A 22,250-nucleotide genomic window follows, 5' to 3' on the forward strand; every position below is an offset into this window, starting at 1 on the left:
ATCAACACATTTTTAATATTTTAATAAGGTGCAAGGTAAAAAGAAAATAACCTAAGAAATTATATAAAACATTAACTTCTACTACAAACACTCCTTACATTCGAATCCTAGCACCCTTTTTCACATATTGTCTCCATATATAACAATTTTATATGAAAGAGAATCAAGAAACAAATTAAAATTTTTAACTAAGTGAACCAACTTATATGGAACTGTGAAACTTTGATATGATTATGAATTCCAAAAATAGATATTGGATTATGTTTGTAATCTGGCAAATCCTACGTTACTGGGGCTTGCTTTTCTCTGGGTTCAAGGTTCCGTTCTTCCTAGGGCTGCCTTCTCTTTCCTCTGCGTGCTGACTTCCTGGGGCTCCAGCTTAAGTCTTCAGCATCAAACTCCAACATCAAAACTCCAACATCAGAAAACCCTCAACTCTGTTCTTTGCCATGCCTTTATCTGTGAGTCCCCACACACCAAGGAGTGGGGACTCAACACCCTAATCATAACTCAATCATGCCCAGGTACAGATCAGATTACAAGCATAATCCAATATCTATTTTTGGAATTCACAACCATATCAAACTGCTACAGCTGAACCTGTGGAGAAAACAGAGGAGCTGAGCCCCGAGGAACCCAGGAAGCCTGAACCATCGCAGACGTCAGCAGCCATCTTGCTCCAACACATGCAAATAGACTTTGGAGAGGGAGGTAACTTATGCTTTGTGGCCAAGTATCTGTAAGCTCCTACCCCAAATAAATACCCTTTTTAAATACCAACCAATTTCTGATATTTTGCATCAGCACCCCTTTGGATGACAAATACAGAATTTGGTACTGAGGAGTGGGGAAGTGCTTTTGCAATTACCAAAAGGTTTTATATAAATGGGTAAAGGGTATTTTTTGGAGGAATAGTGAGATGTTTGGAAGAAAAGACCTACAGTGCTTTGAAGAGACTGTTGATAGCGATATGGATGCTAAAGAGACTTTTTATGATACCTTAGAAGTAAGTGATGAAACTATTATTGGAAACTGGAGGAAAGGCAATCTGTGTTTTAAAGTTGCAGAGAACTTAGCAAGATTAACTCCTGGTGTTTTATGGAAGGCAGAATTTGAAAATGGTGAGCTTGGGCATTTAGCTGAAGAAATTTCCAAAGTAAACCCGGAAAATGCAGCTTGGCTGCTACTTGCAGCTTATAGCAAAATGCTAGATGAGAGACATACTGAAGACTGAACTGTCAGGCACAAAGAAAATAGAAACTAATTCTGGAAATTCCAAGCCTCTGGAAATCAAGCTCCCAGAAGTAAGTGCCCTATTGGAGGACTTAAATAAACTTGATACTTGTAAATCAGGATTGAAGATGCAGTTATGTCAGAAAGACTTGTGGAAAGTCTTACTGTCTGATGGCTTGGACCCCTGCTTCTTGCATGCTAAAACAACAAGGTTTTTGAGAGAACTGGATGAAAAAACCCACTGTCAGCTTGGACAAAAAAGGGACATGGAAAGCAGAGATGGAAGGAGAAACAGCCTTAAGAGGAAAACCATAGAGTTGAGATCTAGAATTAAAACATCACCTTGGGCCAAGAGAGGAACCCCACCCATGTGTAGAGAGAGGGTGCATTTGCATTGAAGAGGGTGAATGTTCCCACCCGATGTTCTGGTAGTGTTTGGCTACCCCAGGATATAGAGAGGGTGGAGCACATTCCCCAAGGATTATGGCAGTTAATGTCAGCACCCCACAGGTCTGAGAGGGGTGGACCTGTCCCCCATGGATTAGGGAAGGGCAGGTGGTCAAGTCTTTGCTCTGAGAGGGTTGAGCCTGTATGCCAAACGTTAGGGGAATGTTGTCTTCATGTCACTGTACTAGGGGCGTTAAGACTCTAACCCCAAAATTGGGTAAGGTGTGGCAATCACTTGGAGGGTGAGACCTGGAGCTTGGTCGACACCCAGAAGCTTGATGAGGGTAGAACCAAGAAAATGGCCATTGGGCAAGTATGTGGAAAGTGTGGGTTCCCATAAGTCCCCAAGGAGAAGAAACCATCATCCTAAGAATGACTGTCAAACTGAAATTGAATGGAGGATGCCCTGCAGGTTTACTGAACTGCAGAGGACCTGTGACTCTTGTCTCCCTTCCAATTTCTCCTTATTATAGTGAAAATGTTTATCCTTTGTCTGTCCTTTGTGTATTGGAAACAGATAAATAGTTTTCTAAGTTTCAGAGGTCTATAGCAGACAGAACTTTACCCCAAGACAAACTATTTCTTTAAATTGATTGTGATATGATTTAGTACTCAGATTGTTACTGATTTAGGGTTTTTTCGAATATTGAATGTCTTTTTGGAATTCAGAGGGTGGAATGTAGGAGTTTGATATGGCTATGAATTCCAAAAATTGATACTAGATTATGTTTGTAATCTGATCTGTACCTGGGAGTGATTAAGTTTTGATTAAGGCTTTGATTGGGCCATGTCATGAGGGCATTGAGTCCCTGTACCCTGGAGGGTCAGGGACTCACAGATAAAAGGCATGGCAAAGGACAGAGGTAAGGGTTTTCGATGGAGTTTTGATGTTGGTGTTTGAGGCTGAAACCTTAAGCTGGAACCCCAGAAAATAAGCTCACAGAGGAAACAGAAGCAAGCCCCAGGAAGAGAGGAACCCTGAGCCCAGGAAGAAGCAAGCCCTGGGAAGAGAGGAACCCTGAACCCAGACAGAAGCAAGACCCAGGAAGTGAGAAACCCAGGAAGCCTGAACCCTTGCAGACATCCGCAGCAATCTTGCTCCAATGCATGAAAATAGATTTTGGTGAGGGAAGTAAGTTATGCTTATTGCCTGGTATCTGTAAGCTCCTACCCCAAACAAATACCCTTTATAAAAACCAACCAATTCCTGGTATTTTTGCATCAGCACCCCTGTGGCTGACTAACACAGGTATGTACAAGGGAGTTACAATAAGATTAAGTACCAATTTCTCATCAGAAACCATGGAGGCAAGACAGCAGTGGGACAAAATATTTAAAGTGCTGAAAGAATGCAATTGCCAATGAACAATTTTATGTCTCTTTTAAAAATAAGAGAGAGATTAAGACATTGCCAGATAAATGAAAGCTGAGAGAAGATGTCACCACTAGACCTGCCCTACAAGCAATGCTAAAGGAATATCTTAGGCTGAAAGGAAAGGACACTAGACAGTAGATTGGAGTGGCATAAAGAAAAAGATCTGGTAAGTGAATTTGGCTCAACGGATAGAGTGTCCGCCTACCACACGGGAGGTCCAAGGTCCAAACCTAGGGCCTACTGACTCAAGTGATGAGCTGGCCCACGCGCAATGCTGATGCGCGCAAGGAGTGCTGTGCCACACAGCGGTGTCCCCCGCATAGGGGAGCCCCACATGCAAGGAGTGCACCCAGTAAGGAGAGCCACCCAGCACAAATAAGTGCAGCCTGCCCAGGCATGACACCACACACACGGAGAGCTAATGCAGCAAGATGATGCTATAAAAAGAGACACAGATTCCCGGTGCCACTGACAAGAATACAAGCGGACACAGAAGAACACACAACGAATGCACACAGAGAACAGATAGCTGGGGAGAAGGGGCAGGGAAGGGGAGAGAAATAAATTAAAAAAAATAATAATAAATCTTTAAAAAATTAAAAATTAAAAAATTTAAAAAAAAATAAAGATCTCTGGTAAAGGTAATCATATGGGTAATTTAAAAAGTCAGAACTATTGTAATGTATTTTGGGATATGTAACTATATTTTTTACCCCTTACAATTCTAAAATACAAAGGTATAAAAACTAATGACATGGACCCTGGGGAGCAGCGGCAGTCCGCCAGGGGCAACGGCAAGAACCAGGAAGGAAGGAGGGCCCAACAGTGGGTTCCTGATACTAATGGCTATGCTTTTGAGCCTATACATCTGCAATAAGAACAAGGCCTAGAGTAGCACTGTGCCTGGGAGTTTCCTCCTGACAGCCTTCATGTTACTCAAATGTGGCCACTCTCACAGCCAAACTCAGCATGTAGATGCAGTGCATTCCCCCCAACGTGGGACATGACACCCGGGGATGAGCCTCCCTGGCACCGAGGGATCACTATCACATACCAGCTGAAGAAGCAACTAGAAAATGACCTTGAATTAAAGGTTCAATACAGATCAGCAGAATATCCCTGTCTACATATAATAACATGACTTCAAAATGCTGTTTGACCTAATATAAGGGGGAAATGGAAAGGAGAAATGAGATTATAAGGCTATGAGTCTCTAAAAAAGAGTCTGGAGGTTGTCAAAAGGAATGCCCTTATGCACAACTGAGCAGAGTCTAAGAGACAGATAAAGTAGATACAACCCCAGGTATTGGTTCTTCTGAGGGATAAAGAGACCCACGGGTTCTATGGTCATGGCAGATGGGGTTCACTGCCATGGCAGATGGCCCTTCTTTGGAGCTGGTGTTTCTACATGATGGAATTGAACTCGGAGGGGATCTCTTCCCACAAGACTTGCATGCTACTTTATTGGAATTGTAGTTGGTGCTGGGGTTTAAGATATATTTAGGGGATTTGAATCTCTGGACTGATAATAAGACACCCAGGCCCAGAGCCTCAACAGACTTCAGCTCCTACACTTTGATTTATTGGACTGACCCCACTCAGCTAACATGGAGTTGAAGAAGGTCAACCACCACACCATGGAGCCTAGAGTGTCTACAACTGAAAGCAGGAGGAGTGCATCCAGTATCCATGTGGAATCTAAGCCCCCACTTGACATAGATGTGCAATGAACACAACCAATCCAATGTCCACAGAGAAAATGTGGAATGGGTGTGGGAACGGTAGCCATGGTGGCTGCTGGGTTTGGGGAATGGGAGGAAGAGATGAGATGTGGAGGCGTTTTCGGGACGTGGAGTTGTCCTGGGTGGTGCTTCACGGACAATTACAGGACATTGTAGACCCCCCCAGGGCCCACTGGATGGAACGTGGGAGAGTGTGGGCTATGATGTGGACCATTGACTACGGGGAGCAGTGATGTTCAGAGATGTACTTACTGGGTGCAATGGATGTCTCACGATGATGGGAGAGAGTGTTGCTGTGGGGGGAGTGGGGGGTGGGGGCGGTGGGGTTGATTGGGACCTCGTGTTTTTTGAATGTAATTCGTAAAAATAAATAATTTTAATTTAAAAAAAAAAAAAAAGAAATGGAAAAAAAAAAAAAATAAATGTAATACATAACCCTGGATGGGATCTAGCAAGGAAAGATAAAAGGCTCACATGGGCATTATTGGGACATATAAAAAAAATTGGCATATAGAAAGTTAAATTCTTGAACTTTATAACTGAACTTAAGGTGGTTATATAAGTGAAAATCCTTGTTCTTAGGAAAAATAAATGACAATATTAATTCTTCAAAAAAAAAAAAACTAATGACAAATCTTTGAATTGGGACATACAATATATAAAGACATAAATTGTAACAAGTATTTAAAAAAAGGTGGGGTATGGAGGGGTATAGGAACAGTGTTTGTATATACCATTGACGTTAGTTGGTATCAAACATGATTGTTATAGATTTAGGATGTTAAAGATAAGCCCTATGGAAAACACAAAAAAATGTGAAAATATATATTTATATCTTATAAAGAAATGAGAAGGGACTCAAAATTGTATACTATAAAAAACAAGAAAATATGTTTTCTTCCATTAATGGAAGAACTGAGGGACAAGAAGATAAAAGATTTACAAAGACCAAATAGCAAAATGGCAAAAGAGAATCCTAGGTTACCAGTAGTCACTTTATTTTTTATTTTTTATTTATTTTCTTTTTATTTTATTGACTTTGTAATAATATTACATTAAAATATATATATATGAGGTCCCATTGAACCCTACCACCCCCACCCCACCTCTCCCCCCCCCAGCAACACTCCCTCCCATCATCATGACACAGCCATTGCATTTGGCAAGTACATCTCTGGGCACCCCCGCACCCCATGGTCAACGGTTCACACCATGGCCCACACTCTCCCCCATTCCATCCAGTGGGCCCTGTGAGGATTTACAATGTCCGGTGATAGTCACTTTAAACGTAAATGGATTAAACTCTCCAATCTAAAGACAGAGATTGGCAGAATAGCAAAATAAATAAAATGCTATTTATTTTGGTAAATAGCATGACCAAACTATATGCTATTTACAAGAGACTTGCCTTAAATTCAAAGTAAAAAGATGTGGGGAAAATACCATACAAAAAGTAAAAGTAACCAAAAGAGAGCTGGGGTAGCTATGTTAATATAAGGCAAGAGAGAATTTAAGTCAAAAACTGTAATGAGAGATGTAATATTTTGAAATTCTTTTTTTAATATAAAAAAGAGAAAGATGTGGACCATATGTGGACTATGTCAGTGAGGAGTGACTCAGGTTTAGTCTCTACCCTCTTGCTGGATCAGATATAAATGGAGACACAAGAGAGAGACACAGAGGAAAAGGGAGCTCTGCCATTTTTGACCCTGCAATGTGAAAAGAAGAGTTCAGGATCACTAGCATGAAGCCCCTAAGATGCTGGACCCAAGGAGTAGCTCAAAGCTGAAGAGACTAGCCATATGCCTGATGGCTCACAGCTGAACTCAGGAAGGAAGGAGAGCAACTGAGACTGAGAGAGAGGTCCAGAAAGCAGTAAGCCCTATGCCTGGTTGCCACAGCTAAGCTCTGGGAGAAAGTAGATTCTGGAGGGGAAGGCAGAGATCTTGGAAGACACTGTTGGCCATCTTGCTTCATCACATAGCAGAACCCTGAAAAATCATCTCTGTCAATGCCTTGATTTGGAAATTTCATGGCCCTAGATCTATAAGCTTTTACCCCAAATCAATCCCCTTTATAAAAGTGGCACATTTCTGGTACTTTGCATCAGCAGTCCTTTGGCAAACTAAGACAAGGGACAAAAAAAAAGATTACTATATAATGATAAAGGGGTCAATTCAAGAAGAAGACATAACAAGTATAAACATATATGCACCTAATGGCAGAGCCCCAAAATATAGAAAGTAAACAATGACAGATTTGAGGGGAAAAATAGACGATTCTACATCAATAGTAAGAGACTTTAATATACCACATTCAATAATGGATTGAAAATCTAGTCAGATGACCACTAAGTAAATAAAAGACTTTAACGGTACTATATCCAAGTACACTTAACAGACATATATAAAACATTTTAGCCAACAGTAGTAGAGTACACATTCTTCACAAGTGCACATGGATTATTCTTCAGAATAGGTCATATGTTAGGTCACAAGACAAATCTCCATAAATTCAAAAATATTGACTCATACAATGTATCTAAATATTAAGAGGAAGAAATGGACAATTCAGAAATATGTGGAAAGTAAACAATGAACACTTCAAAAGCCAATGGGACAAAAAAGAAATCACAAGGGGAATTAGGAAATATCTTGAGGCAAACGAAAATGAAAACAAAACATACCAAAATTTATAACATGCAGCAAAAACAGTGCTGAGAGGGAAACTCATCGATCTAAATGCTTACATTAAAAAACAAATAGATTTCATATCAAAGACCTAATCTTCAAAACTGAAGGATCTAGAAAAAGAAGATCAAACTAAATCCAAATCCAGCAGAAGAAGAAACTAATAAACATTAATGCAAATACAAATACAAAATACAATACAATTCAACAATAGAAATGATGACACCAAAAGTTGATTCTTTGGAAAGATCAATAAAACCAACAAACCATTAGCTAGATTTGCAAGGAAAAGAGAAGATGCAAATAACCAAAATCAGAAAGGAAAAGGGGCCAAGGCTGCCATCCCCTCAGAAATAAAAAGGTTTAAAAAAGCATACTAAGAACTCTATGCCAACAAATTAAATAACCTAGGTAAAATGGACAAATCCCCAGAAATACACAAACTACCTATACTGACTCAAGAAGAAATAGATCTCAAAAGACAGTGAATCAGGGAAACAGATGTGACTCGAGTGATTGGGCTTCCACCTACCATATGGGAGGACCCGGGTTCGATTCCTGGGGCCTCCTGGTATAGTGTGCCCGTGCACTGAGCCAGTGCCCATGCGGTGAGCCAGTGCCCACGTGGTGAGCCAGGCCTACACGGCGAGTCACACAGTAAGATGACAAGGCACAAGAGAGACGAAGGGGAGAGTCAAGGCAAGATGCAACAGAAACCAGGAACTGAGGTGGTACCAGTGACGGCGAACCTCTCTCCACACTGGAGGTCCCCAGGATCAAATCCCAGTGAATCCTAAAGTAGAAAATGAGAAGGGAAGACAAAAAAGAGAAACAGACACAGAAGATCACAGAGTGAATGGACATAGACAGCAAAAATAAAAGGGCGGGGGCGGGGGGGAGGAAAAAAAAAGACATTGAATCAGTAATCAAAACCTCCCCCCAAAATAAAGCCCAAGACCAGAGGGCTTGACTGGTGAATTTTACAATATTCCAAAAAGAATTAACAACAATCCTTCTCAAACACATCCGAAAAACAGAAGAGGAGGGAATACTTCCTAACTCATTCTATGAAGCCAACATCAACCTAATATCAAAGTCAGATAAAGACACTACAGAAAAAGAAAATGACAGAGCAATATCCCTTATGAATATTGATGCAAAAATCCATTCAAAATATTAGTAAACTGAATCCAACAGCTAATATGCTAATTCTGTTAATATACAGAATTACACAACTTGATCAAGTGGGATTTATCCCAGGTTTACACGGGTGGTCAACATAAAATCAATTAATGGAATATGCCACAATAATAGAACAAAGAGGGAAAAAACACAAAAAAACCCCACAAGATCACCTAAATTGTTGCAGAAAAGGCATTTGACAAAATCCAGCACTCCTTGATAAAAACACTTAGAAAACTAGTAAGAGAAGGAAACTCCCTCAACATGATAAAGGATATTATATGAAAAACACACAGCTAACATTCTCCTTAACAGTGAAAGACTAAAAGTTTGCCCTTCAAGTTCAGGAAAAAGACAAGGATGCTCACTGTCACCACCGTTATTCAATATTATAATCAAGTTCTAGCAAGAGCAATTGGGCAAGAAAAAGAAATAAAAGGCATGTAAATTGGAAAGGAAGAAGTAAAATTGCCCTATCTGCAGATGACATGATCATGCAGATGACATGATGTGGTAATTTGAGGCTTTTATGGACCAGAAAAAATCATGTCCTCAGACATAATCTATTCCTGTGGGTGTGAACCTATTGTAGATGGGACCCTTCAATTAGATTACTTCAGTGGGGCATGAACCAGGATGGGTCTTAATCCTCTTATGGAGTCCTTTACAGATGGAATGAATACAGGGAGAGACACAGGGGTGAGGGGGGATCCCATGGGAGAAAGAAAGCCACAGGAGGAGAGAGAAAGCCAGAGGAAGCCAGAACCTGAAAGATAAGGGATACCAGCAGATACGACTATGTCTTACCATACAACAGAGTAGTCCAGGATCCCCAGCAGCCAGTCTTTGGAGAGAAAATCATTGCCTGATGAAGCCTTAATTTGGACATTTTCACGACCTCAGACATGTAAGCTTGCAAGTTAATAAATCCCCATTGTAAAAGCCAACCCATTTCTAGCATATTGCATTCCAGCAGCCTAGCAAACTAAAACACATGATCAGACAATCTTAAAAAATCCACAACAAAGCTACTAGAGCTTATAAACAAATTCAATAAAGCAGCAGGGTATAAGATCAACATCAGAAATAAGTAGTGTTTTAGGGAGCAGGTGTAGCTCAGTGGTTGAGCACCTGCTTTACATGTACAAGGTCCTGGGTTCAATTTCCAGTACCTCCTAAAAAGAAAAAGCAGTGTTTCATATATTAGTAAGGAACAATCTGAAGAGGAAATCAAGAAAAAAATTCCATTTAAAATAGCAACTAAAATAATAAAATAAATAGGCTTAAGTTTAATCAATAATATAAATATCTTTTACACAGAAACTATAAAACTATGCTAAAAGAAAAGAAAACCTAAATAAATGAAAGGACATTTCATGTTCATGGATTAGAAAACAAAATATTGCTAAGATATCAATTCTACCCAAAGCAATTTACAGATACAATGCAATCTCAATTAAAATTTCAATAGTCTTCTTTGCAAAAATGGAAAAGTCAATCATCAAATTTATTTGGAAGTGTAAGTAATCTTGAATAGTCAAATCCATTTTGAAATAGAAGAAAGAAGCTGAAGGATTCACACTTTCCAATTTTAAAACATATTACAAACACAGTAATCAAAACAGCCTGGTACTGGCACAAGGACAGACATATAGGCCAATAGAATAAAATTGAGACCTCAGAAATAAACCCCCACATCTATGGCCAATTGATTTTTTGACAAGGGTTGCCAAGCCCACTCCATGGGGAAAGAATAGTCTCTTCAGCAAATCTTGCTAGAAAAACCATATACCCACATGCAAAAGAATACTCAAAATGGACCAAAGACCTAAATATAAGAATCAAAAATATAAATCTCCAAGAAAACCCAGAGAAGCAACTTCAGTAGCTTGTGTTAGGCAATGGTTTCTAAGACTTTACCAACACCACGAGCAACAAAAGAAAAAATAGATAAATTTAAATTTTTGTGCATCAAAGAACTTCATGAAAATAAAAAGACAACCTATAGAATGAGAGAAAATATTTGGAAAATACATACCCCAGAAGGATTTAATATCCATAATACGTAAGGAAATCTTACAACTCAACAAGAATACGAACAACTCAATTTAAAAATGGGCAAAAACTTGACTAGACCTTTCTCCAAAAAAGATATACAAATGGCTAATGAGGACATGAAAAGATGCTCAACATCATCAGTCATCAGGGAAAGGTCAATCAATCCACAATGAGATACCATTTCAAACCTAGCAAAATAGAATAGCTACTATTAAAAAATAGAGTATCAGAAAATAACAAGTGTTGAAAAAGATGAAGAGATATATGAAAACCTGTTCATTGTTGGTGGCAATGTAAAATGGCTCAACTGCTGTGGAAAACAGTTTGGCAGATCCTCAGAAGGTTAAGTATAGAATAACCATATGACCCAGCAATCCCACTTCTAGATACATACCCAGAGGAATTGAAAGCAGGGACTCAAACAGATATTTGCAAACTGATGTTCACAGCAGCATTATTCACAATTGCTAAAGACGAAAACAACCCAAGTGTCCATCCAATGAATGAATAAATGGAATATCATTCAGCTGTAAAAAAGAATGAAGTCCTGATACATGTGACAATATATATGAAACTTGAACACATCATGCTGAATGAAATAAGTCAGACACAAAAGGACAAATTTATATGATCTCACTGATATAAAATAATAAGACTAAGCAAACTCATAGAGTCAGAAACTAGAATATAGGGTACCAGGGATAGAGGTGGAGCAGGGAATGGGGAGTCGATGCTTAATTGGTACAGAGTTTCTGTTTGGGTGATGGGAAAGTTTTGGTAATGGATGGTGGTGATGGCCACACAACATGGTGAGTATAATTAATACCACTGAATTATATCTTTGCATGCGGCTAAAAGGGGAAATTTTATGTTTTGTATATGTTATTTGAATACAAATTTTAAAAAACACCAGGATTGTAAATACAATTAATGAACCCTAGTGTAAAACATGGACTATATTAAACAGTATTAAATAATAGTATTGTTTCATCAGTTGTAAAAAAAAGTACCACAGTAATGCAAGGTTTTAATAATAATGGGGGCGGGGAATATATGGGAATTCTGTATTTTTCCATGATTTTTCAATACACCTACAACTTCTCTAATAAAAAAGACTATTATTTCTCTTATGACCTGCCTAAAAAGATGATACAGAATACATCTATTGGTGTGTATAACGTAAAACATGGCATACTGTACACTAACATGCATATAACAGTAACCTAATACACAAATTGACTCAGCTTAAATTAATTCAAATAAATTTGCTTGAAAGGAATTTTTCACACATTCCATTAAGCATTGTCCTCCCCTTCTCCCTGCCCTTTCGATACCGATCCTGCAAAAATAGGCTTGACAACTACCAGTTTGGCTCATAAAACTTTTAATAACCAAAGCTAAAGCCAGAAATAGAAAAAAACATAAGGAAATAAATTCCCCTAACCTAACTTCACAAACCCGCTAAAGGAGGGACAAGTCAAAAGTCCTAAGCCGGGAAGCGTGGGGCGGGGGCGCAGCGTGGAGGCCTCGCCCTCTGCAGGCAGCAGGTGCGGCTGGGAAGCTGACGGGGCTGCGCAGGCCCTCACTTTCCATCTGTGACTCCGGCCTTTCTCTAGCCGGAAACTTTATATAAGTGAAACCTGAGTCCCCACCAGCTCTGCCCTCTGGCCCCTCAGAGGAGGCAGCTGCCTGAGCTCAGCAGCTGCGCTAGGCCTGGGGAACTTGCCCTTTCCCTGACGCTAGCCAGAGGGCCCTGGAAGTCTGCACTCAGCGTTTCCACCCACCCAGCCAACGGTGGTCTGTCGGGGGTGGGAAGGGAGGGACGGCAAGTCCCCCTAAATGTGCAAGAAGCTGCCAGTTTCTGAGAATGAAACAGTATTCCCGGGGTCTGGTGGCCTTGAGGTTCAAATCCCAGCTGAAGCGTTTTCCCTGGATGCAGTTGGGGAAAGTTCTCAGTGCCAATCAGGAAAATAATAACAACTACCATGTAGGGAGGACTGTCGGTGCCCAGCACTCCCGAAACCCTTCACGTCTCATCCATCTTCATAACTACCCGAGTATCCCAACAGGTCACTTCTGCGGGGTAGGAATCGTTAATCTCATTTTGAAGATGAGGACATGGAGACTCAGGGAAGTCAGGAGGTTGCTCAGAATCACAAAGCAAACGGATCCGGCTGTGGGAGCCAGGCCTGCCTCGCTCGGGAGCACACACGCGTAACCACCTGGCTTACAGCGTGTCTCCTGGTGGAGGCCAGTGGTTTGGGGACACCACTACACCTTCCAGCCCTGGGTGTCGCATGGCAGAGTTGTACACACACAGGAATCGGGTACATTTGCCGCCCTTCCATCTTCAGTGACAGACGGATGGGCAAAAGGCCAGCTTGTATGAGATTCCACTCCAAAATGCTAATAACGGCCCCCTACAAAACAAGAATAAAGTATTTTGTCCACCACCGATTCTACAGCTCCACAGTTCCCTCCATTTGTTATATTTTAGAATAACCAGTTGCCCCTGAAGGGGAAAAAAAATTCATTAATTATATATAGTGCTTTTAAAAGTTTATTACATAGATACATACACACATTTAAATCTTGGTGTAACTCAGCTAAGATGGAGGTGAAGAAGGACAACCACCACACCATGGAGCCTAGAGTGATTACAACTGAAAATGGGAGGATTGCATCCAGCATCCAGGTGGAATCTGAGCCTCCTCTTGACATAAAGGTGCAATGGACACAACCAATCCAGTGTCCACATAGAAGAGGTGGCATTGGATTGGGAAAAGTGGACATAATGGACAAAGGGTATGGGGAAAGGCAGGAAGAGATGAGAGGTGGAGGCGTCTTCGGGACATGGAGCTGCCCTGGATGGTGCTTCAGAGGTAATCACCGGACATTGTAAATCCTCACAGGGCCTACATGATGGAATAGAGGAGAGTATGGGCCATGATGTGAACCAATGTATATGAGGTGCAGAGGTGCCCAAAGATGTACTTACCAAATCCAATGGATGTGTCATGATGATGGGAACGAGTGTTGTTGGGGGGGGGGGAGAGGGGGGGGTGGGGGGGTGGGGTTGAATGGGACCTCACATATATATTTTTAATGTAATATTATTACAAAGTCAATAAAAAATAAAAAAATTTAAAAAAAAAATAAATAAATCTTGGTGTAAATGGAAACCTAGTAGAATCAGAACAGGAAGCCCCAGTAACCATGGTATGAGTTCTGAAGTGACAGGGTGAGAGATTAATTGATTTTAGAGGCTATCCAAAGTTACCACTGGTCTCCAATGGGAGATGTGAATCACTCATTAACGGCGCAAAATGAGCTTTCTGGAGGAAGCACCCCTACTGAAGACAGCACTCCCTTAGAGCAACGCATCCTTTTTTCACTCATCTTTGACATAGTGCTTACTCTCAGGGAAGAGCTGTTTTCAGATTTCATGGAAAGCCCGTGAAATTTGCAGACCGCTCCAGCCTACCCCTGATGACGCGGCTCTCCATGCCCGCTCTTTCTTCTGCACCCCCCTTGAACTGTAATCTTTACTACACAGTCTAATACTCAAGCCTATTCTGTTTTGTATTGTCATTTATGTTGCTTGGCTTTGTCTTGTTCCCTAGTACCGGTCTGTAAATTCCTGAAAGTACTAACTATCACATCTTCCCCTTAATTGAGCATAAATGTCGACATCCACTAGGGGCTCAACTTAGAAGTTTTGTCTTTGCCATTAAAGGTCTCTGGCATTGGCAGCAAACAGATATGGGTTTGAATTCTTTCCCCTCCCCTTGCTAGCTGGGCGACCTGGAGCAAGACCAACCTCTAGACCTCACGTTCCTCATCTGGAAAATGGGAATTAAATGCTACATTACTTATAGAGGAATTGCTGCTATGCCTGCAACTCAAGAAATGTGTCCAGATATCTCTTTTATAAAATGGGTATGTGTAAAAGTGGACAGTGCTTAAGGAAATGAGACCAGAAGGAGGATTTCCAGGTGATTCTTCTATTAATAAAATGAGGTTGTGGGACAGCATAAAAACCGGACACCACAGTCTCTGAGAGTTTACTAATGCAGATAAATTTTTAGCTGCCCCCTTCCCCCAACTATCTCTCCAAATCGAAGCTGGGGGTGTGTGTATATGCGTGTGCATATGATGCCAACGTAAATGCTATCCATTTCTAGTTTAGCTCTTTGGAAATCACATTAGATAATCCTGATTTAAATTGAATTTATTTGCTTTATTTCAAATGAGCCAACAAATGTAGTTACCGCTAGCCTCTTTTGTTTTGGTCTAAAACCCAAAACAAAAATCACACTGGTTGAGGGGTGAAATAGTGCTTTAAAGTCACATGCTTCAAAAGCAAATGTTTATTATGGCAAAATTAACTATTCTGAAAGCCTAATGCAAGATCATTAATGGGACCTTAATTGGAATAGGTTAAATAGAAGTAAATTTGTATAACCAATAATTTAGTCTGTGAAGTTTAAAGAATTCTCCTTAAAAACATATTCTGATTATGTTCCAAAAGATGGAAGCAACCCAAGTGTCCAGCAACCAATAAAAAGATAAATAAAATGTGGTATGTACACACAATGGAATATCATTCAGCCATAAAAAGGAACGAAGTTCTGATACATGTGAGAACATAGATGAAACTTGAGGACACCATGTTGAACAAAACAAGCCAGACACAAAAGGACAAATAATGTATGATCTCACTGATATGAAATAATTAGAATAAGCAAACTCACAGAGTTAGAATCTAGAACATAGGTTACTAGGGGATGGGCTGGGGATACAGCATATGGATTTAAGGCTTAAAATATACAGTTTCTATTTGGGACAATGGGAAAGTTTTGGTAACGGATGGTAGTGATGGTGTCACAATATTCTGAAAGTAATTAACAGCACTGAATTACATATTTGAATGTGTTTAAAAGGGGTAAATTTTAAGATAAATATATGTTAATAGAATAAAAATTTTTAATAAAACATCCATGGAACTGCACAACACAGTGACCCCTAAGTTAAACCATAGACTAGAATTAATAGTACAATTATAAAAATGTGCTCCCATCAATTGTAACAAATGTATCACACCAATACAAGGTGTTAATATTAGAGTGGTAAATGGGAACCCTAAATTTTATGCCTGATTTTTTTGTAAACTCTCAACTTGTCTAATATTAATTAAAAATAAAACATATTCTAGATATAACCTCTTTTATATCTTTTCTCTATGAGTGATCTATCAGTCAATCAATAAGGTATTTATTGAATAGCTACAGGCTTTCCTAGTCCATTTCATTCTTAGAATTTCACCACCATTACCACACTGTCATCACTGACAACATTTTTAGGGGCAAAAGGGCTTATGAAAAGGCAAACTTTTACCATTGGGCATTTATTTTATCTTCTGCCCAAGGGCCACAGAGATTTCATTTCTCTTTCCCGCTCATACTCTAACCAACCCCAGGATCCAAAGACTTATCAGAAAGTAAGACAAAGAGAACGAATTAGAAAAAAAGCATTTCTTTTTCCTATGCTATATCAGAATTTGCTGATTTTCTGCAAAGCTATGAAAGACCACATAGGGCTGCCAGACTATAGTTTGGGGAAATACAAACCACATCTTAATCCATGTGTAGGATTAGTAAAGATTTATGGGTTAAGAAAAATCCTCAGTCTGATTCAGCTCAAATGCAGGGCTCCTTTAATTCCTTAACTCCTTTGTTACTTTTAATTGGTATCTGATATTGTGACTTTTTATTTCATTCTGCCTCATATTGTTCTGGGTTTCATATTTACGTTTCTCTTGTACTAAAACTCGTAAGAATCAGTTTGTAGTCTTTGTCTCCCATAGCCCCAAGCACCAGGCAGGCAGATGGGTTCCTACGAAATTGAATTGATTGAAATTTATTACACTCAACAATTTAAAGCAGTTTAAACACATGATACATATATCACACACCCACACACACACACAGAGCATCTAGGTAGACCAGAATAGTAGTATCTTTCATGTACATTCCACGAATACTGATTCAGCATCTCCTATGGAACACATTACTTGGTTTACATGAGGGATGTTCTGTGCATTATGTTCTCCTGGAACAGAGAAAGAAAGAAATCAAGTTTCTCAAAGACTTGAGTTTTTCATAGTGGATTAAGTAACTTCATCTGTGACATTTGCAAGTAAAATTAAAAGAGCATTTCATGATTTCCATTTTTTTCATGTGTCTTATTAGTATAATGGTAATTTTGCATCCTCTAAAATCTTGATTTCACCCCCTCTCTATATAATCTAGAGATCTTTAAAGTGTTAATTTATGAAAAGTGTTAATAGGGTTAAAGGATGGTTGGCTGCTCACTAGATTTTATGGCCTTTGTGTGTTTTTGATCACAGGAGGAAGGAGGGAAAGGTAAAGAATGGGTAGCTCAGCAAAATGTCCTGGTCATTGCCGGAAAACATGGAGATGTTTTACCACCCATTTTTTCTCCCCTATAGCAAAACACCACTCACAAAACACACTTTTGGTAATAATTAAAAGTGTCTTTTTTTCTGAACTGTTCATATAAAGTTTATAATTTCCTCTTTACACTGTCTTACTTACCAACTTAAAGAGAAGCAGAACTGCATAAAGGGTAACCTAATCGAAAATTTTCAAAAATGAGTAGAACAATCTAAAACTTAGTTCCCTCCACCCTTTTGCTAAATCAAAAATAGAACAAATGAACATAATGGAAGAAACATATTAAGAAATTTTTTTTCTTATTTTAAGGCATGAGAAACCTGAGCCAACTTAACTCTTCAAAATTCTGCTCATATCACCAGTCTAATGGTTAATTATAAATTTGAATTTGCAAATGTTGTTACCAGGCTGCTTCCTCAACTAGTTGTCAGTATGTTCATGTGGCAAACAGGGATAAAGTCAAGATCCTTTAAATTCCACATGAATATTCAGTTAAGTTTCCAAATGTTTCTTTTTAAGGAAAAATGTCTTCTTGCTCACATTCCCACATTCAAATAAAAGTTGTTCGGCATGTGTGATTTATGGCATATATTATTTGGTATCCATGCAAACTTTGGAGAGGTCAAATAAAGAACTCTTCTTAGGAACTGGAAAAAGTTCATAACTTTTCTGAAACTCAAGGGTTTTTTGAAGGCCAAGAGTGGCTAATATTTTACCCTGAAAACTTACCTTTGAACCAGAGAATTCGTGGCTGTGTCTGTAATTTGCTACTTTGATATTAAACTTTCATTGTGATAGAGTCAGTTTAAAGCTATTGGGGCTCAGGGAAAAAGAAAATAATAGCTTCAATATAAGAAATGTCCAAATGGTTATTGTTTTAGAATATGTTGGGTTATTTTCTGCAAACTAAAATTCATAGCTTTCTTTGTTGTTTTAAGAGATGAAAGGATTGCTACCATTTTATAAGAAAATCTTTCTAAAATTGAAAAGAAAATGATTATTGAAGTTTACCAATCGATATTATAATGTGTTTAATATGCCAAATAACTTATGCATTGCTATTGCTGTTTCTATCAACACAGCATATTAAGTTTCTTAAGACTTCACTATTAGAAATAGTACGATATTTTATCAACACTATTTTGGTAAAAATTGTGCTTTTTCAAAGTTCTTCAACATCTGTCTTATTACCAGAAATACCGATATCCAGATGACGACAAAGTATATTGATAGCCTTGCAAGTTAGATCCTGCTTCTTATTTCCATTTTAAATCATAATTTTATCATGAATCAGGATCACTTGCAAGCAAAGTTTTTATTTCATGGACAAGCAAGCAGGTATTAACTCTAAAATACAGATTCTGTTTTCATAGATATGTTCCAAGTAAAAAAAATACTGAAAACTATTAGAAGAAATTTATATTAAATAAAATATTTTCTGACCTTTCAAAATGTATAATTCCAGAACATGTGCAAATTTATGAATGAGAATAAACTATTTTACTCTTTTGAGTGGCTTTACTAACTTTTGATTATCAAGAAATTATCTTTTTGTGTAGGGCCAAAATAAATACACATCACTAAAAAATGAAATTGTTCTTCCCAATTACAGTGAACTTCCATTTCCATACTTAACACTTTTTAAATAATCTTTTAAAAAACTGATCTTAAATTACATCTTGGCAAAAAAAATTGGGGGTAAAATTGTAATTTTTAAAAAATACCAGGATACATAGTTTTTAAAAGATTTCATATCCCCTCACCCATGCTTTGTCAGCTTGTGTCAGCTGAAAACAAACTTTAATCACTCACAGAAATGCAGGTCAAAGTTCACACTTCAGCCCTAGGGACACCACTAGTCAAGAGTAATGAGAAGCACTGTTTCCAGGACTATGGATTCTGTTCAGAATCAGGTATAAATCTGAAAGCAAAATCTAGTATTTTGAACAAGAATTGAAGAATGCCAGGGCTTTTAAACCAAGTGTATGCAATTCTCTTGGATTGGAAGACATGAGGAATTCTTTCTTTGGGAAGGTAGTAAATCATTTCACAACCCAGCCCTCAGCTATTGAGGAAAAAGCACCTTTAAATACCGCATAGCAATTGGTCCTTTAAACAGAAAAAGGATGAAACTAATGTACCACCATCACCAACAAAAAAAAATTTGTCCAAACAAAGCCATGGAAGAAAACTGTGCAAGGTACTGAAACAAGCTTTTCTGATTAGGTCACTAAAAAGAAGCTAAGCAGACAGACCTCACGACACCCGAGGAGCAACTTAATATTAGGGCGGAACAGAAATCCCATTTATTATGTAGAGAACTCTTTTAACCTTCGAAACCCGACCTGGAGAAGACGCAGGGGCTGCACCAGTCTCGGGGATCCTTCCCCTCTCCAGTGGCCCGGGCCCCCGCCCACCGCCCCGCGCGGCCGCGGGGCCCCCAGCCCGGCTCCCGGCCCGCCACTCCGCACTCTGCACACAATGGCGCCCTCCGAGCTCCCGCTACCCGGGTTCTCACAGTCTGGCAGGGAGCGCTGTGCGCGGGGGAAAGCGTCCTCTCCTTCCCAGCGCCAAGAGGACTTCCAGGGGGGGATCCGCGCACAAAGGAAAGTGCGTAGGTTTCCTCCCGGGGCGCTGCATTTTGCGCTGGGCAGAGAAAGAAGGCGGGTGTCGCCGCGCGGGTCACCCAGGTGCCAAGGCGCGAGGCGGTTCCCGCGTCCTTGCACTTCTCTGCCCATCTCGGGCCTTAGCAGCCGGGGACCACTCACGGGTCGGGAGCTTTGTGTCCCCGACCCGGCAGGCGGGCACCCGGCGCGTGGGTGTCGGAGCTCCCGGCCGAGCCTCCGGGTGGAGTGTGCGGGTACCGGGGGTCCGCGCCCGCGACCAGGCGGGGAGGGGATTGGGGATGCGGGGGGGGCGGGGGGGGGGCGAGCGCAGGCTGAAATAGCACTTACTTTCTCTATGGTCCCAGGGAGCAAGCGGTCCAGCAGCCTGCAGAGGACCACCCCATCTTTCAGAGACGACTGCAAAAAGCCCTCCGGGTCCGAAATGGTTTTTTTGGGCGACTCCAGCACCCCCAAGGTAATGAGCCACGTAACGGTCTGTTCAGCGGAATTCATAGCTGCCCGAAGAGAAGGCGAAGAAATCCGCAGGGGGAAGGGAAGGGGGGATACTGCACACCGAGCTGCCTCTCCCTCCTCGCTCGCTCTCCGTCGCTTTTTCTGATCCCCCTTTTTTTCGCTCGTGGTTTCACATTGGAGCAGCCGAGGCTGGAGCTGCTGATCCCACCTCCTCCTCCTCCTCCTCCTCCTTCCCCATGTAGATGCAGATGATGACGATTGGCTTTGCGAAATCCAGTAGGTCCAGTTTCGCTCCCTCTCCCTCGCGTGCGTTTTGGCAGACTGTCAAGTGCCTTTTCATTATATGCACATGAACCTGCAGCGGCGGCGGCGGCAGCGCGGGCGCCTTCTCCTCCTCCTCCTCCTCCTCCTAGCTCTCAGCTGCCGTCGCCCGATGACATCACTGAAATAAGAAGAAAAGAAGATGCCGTTTGCAACCGTCTTTACCCCCTGTCATCGTCTCGGCGTGATCCAGCCGCCGCCGCCGCGGCAGCGCACGACAGATGGGTTCGCGCTGCGTACAGGCAAGGGCCCCGCGGACAAATGGGCACTCTGCGTAAGGTTTTGTGCAGGCTTTGCGCGTGATATAAATGTGACCCACACCAGAATTTCACAAATGGCACAAGGAGTAAATCGGGCATGTAAAAACAAAAAAAACAAAAAAAACCCAAACCACGCAAAACAAAAAAACACTTTGGAGGTTTGGTAATGCACATGTGGATCCACGTTATAGGTGCATTTATATGGAGAATTTAGGTATAGAGATACACCCACCTAGACACCCTTCAATTACCTTTTTCACCAGTATTCCCTTCGCGCGCACTTTCTTACCTGGACAGCTGTTAAGGACAGCCCCAAGGAGTCCTTTTGATCTTTAGAAGACCGAATTCACTCTCCCTGGTGAGGGTGGGTTTTACCGGCTAAAGCTCGCGCGGCCTCCCTTCCCCCAACGTGACCATGTGCAGCTTCCCTCTACACAATATGTTAACCATTTGCGCTTCTGCTTGGGATCTGTTAAGCAGACACCGTCTGGATGGAAGAGCCTCACTTGACTTTTTTCGCTTTCCGCCCCACTCCCTTCCTTGACTCATAAACCTTTATTTATTTTTAAGCATGAACGTTTAAATTATTCAGTATTTCCCAGAATTCTCTTTTTATTTTTGCCAGTTTGATTTCGGGGGGGGGGGTGTCCTGCAAACGAGACGATTCGTTTCTCTTCGACACCACTACCTTGCAATCCAATAATTACAAAGCATATATTATAATTAAATATGTAACCAGATGAGTCTAATTCGGGAAGGAATTGGTTTTCCTAACGCTGCTGCTAGTCCTTTTAAACGTGAACGGCAATTTAACGCAGTGCTGCTTGGATTTCGTGTGCCCCCTAGTGGAAGGTTGGTTAATGCGGCCGGTGACCTCACCAAATTCTGGAAGGTGGGTGGCTAAATATATGCAAGGGCCATTTGAGGAGCGAATTTTTGTTGGAACAGAAACCTTGGGATTACGCCACTTTAAATTGATGACAACGGTTCAAACACTGTTGGAGGTAAGTCAAGAAAACTTATGCCTAACGTGGATCCGTGCAGACTGTTAGGAAGGAAAATAAGAACAACTCAGTCAAAACAAGGACTTGGATTATATATGAGCAAAAGATCCTCAGAGACAGGTCTATGGACACGTTCAGGTCTAAGTTAAAGAATACCAACATCAAGCATGTATGTAATGAACGCATTTCTTCAAACAACTGATGACACATTTATATGCTAAAGAAGAAAGGGAACCTCTTTTTATTTAAAAAAAAAAAAAGGACAGTATAAGGGATTTTGTTGCTACACTTATTTCCATTTATAACATCCACAGTCTGTCAGTGCTTTGCCTCTTTGTCTTTTGTAAGGGTATTTCATTGCTACATTTATTTCCATTTATTA

At 40.5% G+C, this 22,250-nt stretch overlaps 1 protein-coding gene across 3 annotated transcripts in view; it reads right to left on the reverse strand.

The window, feature by feature from the left end:
• The window catches only part of ARHGEF7 (Rho guanine nucleotide exchange factor 7), a 242,324-nt gene extending 220,638 nt beyond the window's left edge, over positions 1-21,686 (reverse strand). For all 3 annotated transcript variants that reach the window (XM_004447006.5, XM_004447005.5, XM_012522756.4), the window contains exons 1-2: positions 21,154-21,686; positions 20,158-20,725 (exon numbers count right to left, since the gene is read on the reverse strand). In XM_004447006.5, the coding sequence (XP_004447063.1) occupies positions 20,158-20,322 (165 nt within the window). In that variant the 5' untranslated portion in view covers positions 20,323-20,725; positions 21,154-21,686. The remainder of the gene's footprint in view (positions 1-20,157; positions 20,726-21,153) is intronic.
• Positions 21,687-22,250: the final 564 nt, after the last annotated feature.

The sequence above is a fragment of the Dasypus novemcinctus genome, chromosome 15 (assembly GCF_030445035.2).
Source record: "Dasypus novemcinctus isolate mDasNov1 chromosome 15, mDasNov1.1.hap2, whole genome shotgun sequence".
NCBI lineage: Eukaryota > Metazoa > Chordata > Mammalia > Cingulata > Dasypodidae > Dasypus > Dasypus novemcinctus.